The following is an 8,233-nucleotide window of genomic DNA, read 5'->3' on the forward strand; positions in this document are numbered from 1 at the left end:
TACCTGCAGGTGACTAAGTATAGTATGAGAGAGAATGAAGTAAGTTCTTTAAGCAGACCCTCAAAAGAATGAGTGGTTACTCCTGAGTGGGAGACTCTAAGATGGCTTCCTCGTGGAGCTGGCCTTTAAGAATGTGTCTGATGCTGTTGGACTAAGAAAGAATGAGTGGCTTTCTAGCTTGAAGGGAAAGCATGAGCAGTGACAAAAGAGCACAAAAGGTCAAGGGTCTTTCGGAGCCGGGGCATATTCTGGGAAGTGGTACTGAAGGCAAGACAGGGTTAGGTCATGGAAGGTGCCAATTCAACTGAAATGCCGGCTCATTCTGAAAAAAATGTAGAGCCATACACAGTGGAGTATGAAGTGGAGTAGGGAACGAGTTACCATTATCCATCTGCCTATCCTAACACTCAGTGTTAGGAAAGTAACTTCAATCTAACTTCGTTAGTGTGAAGAATGGATTCAAGAAATTAGGGATTGAAAACAGGGAGCCCAGTTAAACGGGTTTTATAACAGCTCATGTGAAAGATGAAGATTTAAATTAAGACAGTGAGAAAAAAATGCGTGGATGAATAAAAGTGATACATGGTATTTGTGATAGTAGAATTGATAAATTCTCTCATTAGATGAAGTGTGTAAGAGTCAAAGATGATACCACAGTTTCTAGCAAGATCGGCTCCTCAGAGTGGAGAAAACCTCCTGAGGTCAAAGGATATGTTAGGTGATTTAGATTTTATTACCAAATCTTCTATCAGGGAGCTGTGTGGCATTGTTTACTACAGTTTCCTCAACTGTCAATTACAGTCAAGGAATCGTTCTGTAGTATCTTTCAACTTTAGAATTCTGTGATTCAATTCAACTAAGCCCTTCTTACTACTTTTTACGTCTTTAAACTCAGCAGAATATACTAGGAAGGAGATACTTTAAGGTTCCAAAGACTATGTTATCCATTGACTTGAACTTATATAAATTCTACTATTTAATAGATTTGTAGACTTGAGAAGGAAATTCAGAGGTCTTTCCCTTCTTTTAGTTGGGAATGAAATTTGTGCATTGAATATTCAGAGAGAAATATGAGAGACAGCTTCTTTCCTTGACAACTGATTCCAATTCATAACAATAGTTTTTATCAGAAAATATGCTTAACCTGTTTAAAATTTATCTATTCCAATGTCTGTTTGTTCCACTTTGATTAGAAAAGAAAAATGGCATCCAACATTAAAGATTTCAGACTTACTCATTAATAAGAAGAGCATATTTATTGAGAGCCTGTTCATTTTAAGGCACTCTTATAGACAATGTGGTCACCTAAAACCAGTACCTGCTCTCAGAGTTTGCAGTCTAGTTTGGAAAAGACAACACATTAATTAACAACACACTCTAGCATCTACGGCAAGGTTAGCTGATCTGCTCTGTAAGAGTTTGCTGAAGGAACTTATCACTATAGGTTGAGATGGCTAGTGCTCAAGGTCCTGATCAGTAGGACTTAGGTGGAGAGAAAGAGATGCTCCATTAATAAGCAACTTCAACCAGAAAAGATGTCTTATTTCAATTCCACGTGACTTTTTTTTTTCAGTTCCATTTTACATCCAAAAAGATGCTAAGAATAACAAGCAGTAGACTTATGGTTGGGAAGAGATACATATTTATTTTCTAAAAGGCCAGAATTCTAGGCTGAAGGTCATCAGTAAATTCATAATCACGACGTCTAGTGGATTTGCTCAGCAATCTTTCAGTCGCAGTTATTTGAATCTTTTGATTCAATGGACCATTCTCTACTGTTGAAACTTGCTTTTTTTGCCTTCTGGATATTTAATTTTTTCCTGTCTCTTAATCTTTTTTCTTTTACTGAATTTGATTTTTCTCCTCACCCACTAAAAGCTCTGGCCTCAGTTTTCTACCTGTTTCAATAAATTACACTCTCAGTTGTAAATGTCATAGTCCCATGATGTTAAATACAATCTGAATGAATTTGCATGACTTTCAAATATCTGTCTCTAGCCCTGACTTCCTGGGTTTCAATTCCTCATTTCCAATGAACATTCACATAAATAAATACATACATACACATATATAACTTTTATATGAAAATACTTATATCTAAAGACCAGCTCAAGGTCTTCTCAAAATTGAAGACCTTATCTGTTTACCTAGAAATACTAAGACTTGCCATGCTCTAAACCTGCAGATGTGTAATCTTAAAGCCATTTTAATTCCATTACCCAGAGAATCAATTGGTTGTTAAGAAGTCATGTTACTAATTTCACCACTGTCACCACCCAAGGACAAGCTTTTCATCTCGTCACACCTGAATAACTACAATGACTTCCAGTTGGTCTCTCAAAGTCTAGTTTTAATTCACAGAAATCATTTGTCTGTTGCTTCACATTCTCCATTTACATTCAACTTACGTGTCCAGCTTCGTTTCCCATGAATTGCCTCCTAGGACCCTCTGACGCAGTCGAATACTTTTACTCACTCTCCTCTGAATAGATTACACAATTTCCTTTCCTGGCTCACACACTCCTGCTCTGGTAGAAAGGCCTTCCTCTCTCTTCTATGACGATTGAAAATGTACTTAGTTTAAATTTCACCCCCTTCATGAAACCTTTTCTGAATATCCACCCCATAGGATCTCTCACACTTCTGTAATTTGAAATAATTATGATTCTTAACATTTGTTGCACATTTATCACATATTTTAATTTATTATTCATAATTTCTCGTGTGTTAGTCTCATTTTCCAAATGAAATAATAGCTACGTCTAAGACTTCCTGACTCATCTTCCACCACATGTGCACACAAAAGTGACTAGATAGAAGACACTCAATGAGTACTTATTGATTTATCTATTGCCTGAATAGGTACAAACTATAGGAATAGTAGTATGAGAAAAAGGGATCCTAAGACTAGGTGAAGAAATATTCAAAATTGATTTTTTAATCTTCTGGATAGGAGCCACTTTTATTAACCTCATTTTAGACTTTAAGTATATAAAACAGCTAGTAAATTGTAACTTTGTGGAATAAACTTACTTTAGGGACACTTTAAATGTCTATAAGGTTAATAACATTAGAATTTATTTAGGCTTGAGGTTGAAATTTAACATTTGTCTTTTAAAAGGGAACATGAAGCCATTTTTGACCCCAGGAGTTGGGACGTTATAGAAGGTATCTACTGTAAGGTATCTCTTTATTATGATGTTTTTATATGGAGTTATCTTATCTTGTTTATCTATTTTACATGTTGACATTACCCCTGAAACATAAAACATTAAAACTAGAAATATTCTTAACAAGCAACTAGTACAATCTACTCATTTTTCAGATGTGGAAACTGAGTGCCAAGGAGGGCAATTGACTTGCCCAAGGTCACAGTCTTGTCACTGTCAGAGCTGCAGCTAAAAATTAGGATTATAGTTTCCTAATTCTATGCCTTTTTCATAATCCCATATTGTACTGTTTCATTTTTGTACCTTAAGTTGACATTATTCAAACGAAAGAAAAATGCCAATAGTTTTTTTTAATCATTTCTCTTATTTTACACCCAAGATTGTGAATGAGTGCCTTGTAAGTTAATAATAAGAGTATTCTAAATAAAAAAGCAGCGTGAACAGTCTATTGTGATGGGTACCAACATAAGGGAGATACGACTATCTTCTTAATAATTTAGATTTCTAAAACTTCATAAAACTGAACTTTTTTTCATTGGTGAATTGAGTGGAAATAGTTCTGTGATTTTTTTTTTTTTTTTTTTGGTTTGGTGTTAAAAGATAGCCTTATACTGGGCACTATGTTAATATTTGCAGTGGTAGTGTGAAGGATTGTTTGAAACAGTAAAAATACTTAGCCTTACCCAAGAAAAGAGAGATAAACATAGTGAGTCAATGTAAATCTGCACTGGTGACATGGGGGGTGAGAGAAGACACGGTTTTGGGGAAAGAATGTGGAATGTTACAATCGTCCCGAAACTCCATTCTACAGCAGTAACAGAGTTACAAAACACCACTTACTACCTTCCTACTGCATTTTTTTTTACCTTCATGAAAAAGAAGTGAATTTGGGGGAGGGTATAGATTGGTGGTAGAGTGTGTGCTCAGCATGCACGATGTCCTGCGTTCAATCCCCAGCACCTCCATTGAAAAAATTATAGTAGAATAAGTAAGTAAACCTAATTACCACCCCAAAATAATTTTCTTAAAAAGTGAAATTGTCAATTCTTCTCCGTAAAACTTTTGCCTGGAAAACATTATTTAGAAGAACTGGAGGGTACTGAGAAATAAAAGTGAAGAAAGACTAAAAAGGAATTCAGATGATCAATTTTCGTGGGGAATATTCATGGATATTTGGTTTGTCTTTCTGAAGAAAACTTTTTGCAATCTAAATTACACCAAATCATTTGAATCTCAATGACTAATATCAAGTGGTAACTGGAAGAGGCCTATTATATTACAATTTAAAAATTATATTTACATGGTCTTTTAAAATAAAAATTACTACCAGAAATTTGCCCAACTCATGCTTTGAAAGAATTTTTATCCAATTCAATTTTCTCAACTTTCACAGGCAAAATCAGAATTTAAGAATAAAAGATCTCCTCTGCTGAATTGAATACCAAAATATAAAGAATTCTGACTTGAAACAAAACAAGAGACTTGCAAAGCCTGACTTCATCATTAAGTCATGGAGATACAAATGGATGGCTCAGTGTTTCTGTCCCTGACTCACTAAATCCGCATGACACAGGACAAACGTGACCTTCGCGTGGTAAACTGAACTTACCTGTACCATTGTTAACTGTGGTCTGGATCGTGGCTTCCGGCCCCATAGTGTCATAGTCTTCCTTCATTTCTTCTGTGGGGGAAAATTATCTTTAGCATTTGAAAATTGGAGAAAGGCTCACTATACTCAGCATGCCAACCACAGAAACAAGGAAGATTCTTTTAAAGGAAACAGAGAAAAGGCTTGTTGTAAACCTCTAAACAATAGCTTTGTTCAGGCAACTGAATGAATCCAACAGTGCTAGCTGCACAAGGACTTATTTACTTTGAGCATTACTGCAAGCTGTGAAAAACAGAGGTGCTTATTTGGGGCAAACGAAGGGCTTTTCTTCTGGTGGCAGTTCCAGTGACAAACAGGGGGAAAGATATTATTTTTTCAATAAGAGTCAAAAGCAACTAAGTATTTGTACTTATGAGGAGACATGCTGGCTGCTATGCCTCTGGTAACTCTGGATAATTAGAGGCAACTCAGAATTTCTTATTTTATTTTCATGCTCCCCCCCCCCCCACTCCTTGGAGTAGCTATGATGGTGCTAATCTATGCAAGCAAAATTAAAAAAAAAACCCCTCAATTCTATATACCCAAACTTGAAATGCCCAGTTTATAAAACAAGCATCCCAGAGGTACTGAAAACACCTGTTTCCCTGTTTTATACAGACTTCTCAAACATATTTTCCTTATTCCTTTCCCTACCACTCTATAAATATCTTCCTTCCTTACCATGTATTCCCCAGTAGGTAATCACAGTCATTTTCTGAGGGAAAACATACAGCTATGACAACAGCTCAATGTTCTGATGAAGATGAAAATATGTGAACACTGAAGTTGAAGATTCATAGACGATAAAAGGTCGTTTTCTAAAACGGCAACATTTTAAAATGGGGAGAGTTTGGAAAGTAGGAGAACTCTTGAATTTTCTGCCTACCAAATGGTAGAGTGTGTGAGAGGACAGAGAAAGACAGCTGACAGCTAAACATCCTCCAAGTCAGTAAATTAAACATAGACTTTTAAAAATTGTATTTTTACAAGAACAATACTAATGAGAATCACACATGATCCAGGATAAATATCTCTGTGATAATTATTTTGTTTAAAACAAGAGAAACTTTATAAATAGGACTCTGTGAATTCCCAAATTTATCCTGACCATTTCTGCTTATCACATTCTAGTCACAGTTATTTGGTAGAAAAACAGATTCTAGCAAATGTTACAGCAAAATTAAAATCTATGTTTCACATGTAGTACCCTGCAGTGTGTCTGTTTATGGCATCAGAACTGAACAATCATTTTAAGGTAAAATACACGGATTATAAATAGATGCTAATTGAATGCCACTGCACGTAATACAAGTCAGATAACTTGAATGATATTTGTTTAAACTCTATGACCACTTTAAATTCATTCTTGGCTCTGGACTTCTCTCTTATTTAAGGAATATTTTCACAGGAACATTTTACATAAAACATTTAGAAGTTCAATATACAGCAATATTGCCTGGTCAATTGTAATAATTGATCGGTTGAAAGGCTCCCTCCTCTGATATTTTTATCAGTCTCTGCTAGGAATTAAATTAAGGTATTTCTGAGAAGTTCAGTATTAGATATAAATATAACTTTTGTGTCTTTCTTCCTCGCTCCTCTCATGTGATTTCTGGTAGCCAAGAGTCAGAAGAATCATAAGTTTCCCATCTAAGAGATCAAGTCACTGAGGGGAAAACAGTTAACAGCACTTTTTTTTTTTGCATAATAGTGGTAATGTTCAAGATTTCTGCTGCACTTCCTTCCTCATTGTCATTATGAAAAAGTGGAGAGAAGTTACAAGAGGTAGTTGCTTCCCAAATTATGAAGTGCTAGGTACTCACACAGGTCGTTGGCACTCCGTGTGTGCTGCGTTCTGCAGTAATACGTTAGCTCTAAGCCCTTTGAACCAAAGATTGTGCGACTGAGATGGTGTCACTTTTACCTAGAATGTACTTTGCTTCAATTTACTGAGCATCAACTTTTCCTTCTTTTGAACAACAAGCTCAGTTTATTCAAATGAAACACTAAGCCCTTTCAGGTATGTATTTGAAATACAATGTATGTGCCTATTTCATTAAGTTTCACATGAATCCCTATTCAGAAGGACATTATAACGCAGCTTAGGAGCAGCCCCTCTGAACTAAAGGCGATTCTGGCTGTCTTTCTGCCTCACGCCTAACCTTAAACATTTTCCAAGACACCTCTGACTCAGCACACTGCATCTAAAACCACATAGTATATTTGTTTTTAAAACACTTGTAAAAGTTTGCATTTTCCAGTCACCCTTGGGATGAAGGTTTGTAAAAATAAAGAGCACTTTCTTCCTCAAGATGAAGAATCCTTGAATAAGCAGAAAGAGGCCAAGATGCAGGTGATTTATTTAAGTCTGTGTCAATGATAATGATGTCATGGTTTCCAGCACACTGTGTCCACCCCATTGTGGGACGAAAGAATGTCAAGGACAATTCTAAACACAAAACTTTGATTGTGCTGGAACCGGAAAGGCACAGTAAGAACTCCACTGAGCTCTTCAGTGGAAAACCTGCATCCTGCAGACAAACTCCAGAAAGCATGTGAGAGAGAGCAAAGGAGAGGAGGCTTATCTCAGAGTAAAGCTATGTGCTGAGGTATGATGGTAGACAGGCAGGCACCAGGGATAAAACACTACTAAATAAAACAGCACCAGAATTAGAATTATTGTCTATATTGTGTGTTTTGAACAATAAATAAGAAAAATATTTTATCAGGAGAAAAATGTGTTATCTAAGAGTCAGGATAAACAATGAGTAGCTTTTTAAGACCAATTTCTTTTCATTAGACATCAAGGCACCACATCAGAGCACTTTTGGAACAATAAAAAAAAAAAAAGAACAATAAATCATTACTAATCATTAGAACTAGACAGGTAATAGCCGGGTAACTTTCTTGGTCCAAATAGCCAAATGAGATTAGGGATTTACATTTTATTTAATTATTGTGACTCCAGAATGCTAGTTTATTTACCATAAAGGTAAGAGCAAAGAACAGCCTGTTCATTTGTATCACAGGCACCATTAACTACAGGTGATAACAGAGTCTGTAATGCATTCGTATGGATTATTGTATATTAAAACACTTAGAATTATGATCCATGACCAACACAAAAAAGCTGCCATGATCACAGACTACTACAGCTTGACATGGCTGTTTTGGCTGTTTTTCAATTATTGATCTTAATTTTTGAAAATTAAACTTTTTTCCCCAGAAGTTTGGAGCTGTACATTTGTTATATCGTTATTAATTATTCCTTTAAGGGTGGAAATTCTAGTAATTGGTCCTTACCCTTGATTTCTAGATATTAAAATTTAAAGCATCAGAACATTCATTCTTATAGCCCTGCATATCTAGTTCATTAACAAATATGAATAGCTAACACCAGCTCATTTAAATAGTA

General features: G+C 35.6%; 1 protein-coding gene across 6 annotated transcripts in view; it reads right to left on the reverse strand.

The window, feature by feature from the left end:
* ZEB2 (zinc finger E-box binding homeobox 2) overlaps nt 1-8,233 on the reverse strand; it is a 129,161-nt gene that overhangs the window by 31,546 nt on the left and 89,382 nt on the right. For all 6 annotated transcript variants that reach the window (XM_072960926.1, XM_072960925.1, XM_072960928.1 and 3 more), the window contains exon 4: nt 4,780-4,851. In XM_072960926.1, coding sequence (XP_072817027.1) covers nt 4,780-4,851 — 72 coding nt within the window. The remainder of the gene's footprint in view (nt 1-4,779; nt 4,852-8,233) is intronic.

This window comes from Vicugna pacos, chromosome 5 (assembly GCF_048564905.1).
Source record: "Vicugna pacos chromosome 5, VicPac4, whole genome shotgun sequence".
In the NCBI taxonomy this organism is placed as follows: Eukaryota; Metazoa; Chordata; class Mammalia; order Artiodactyla; family Camelidae; genus Vicugna; species Vicugna pacos.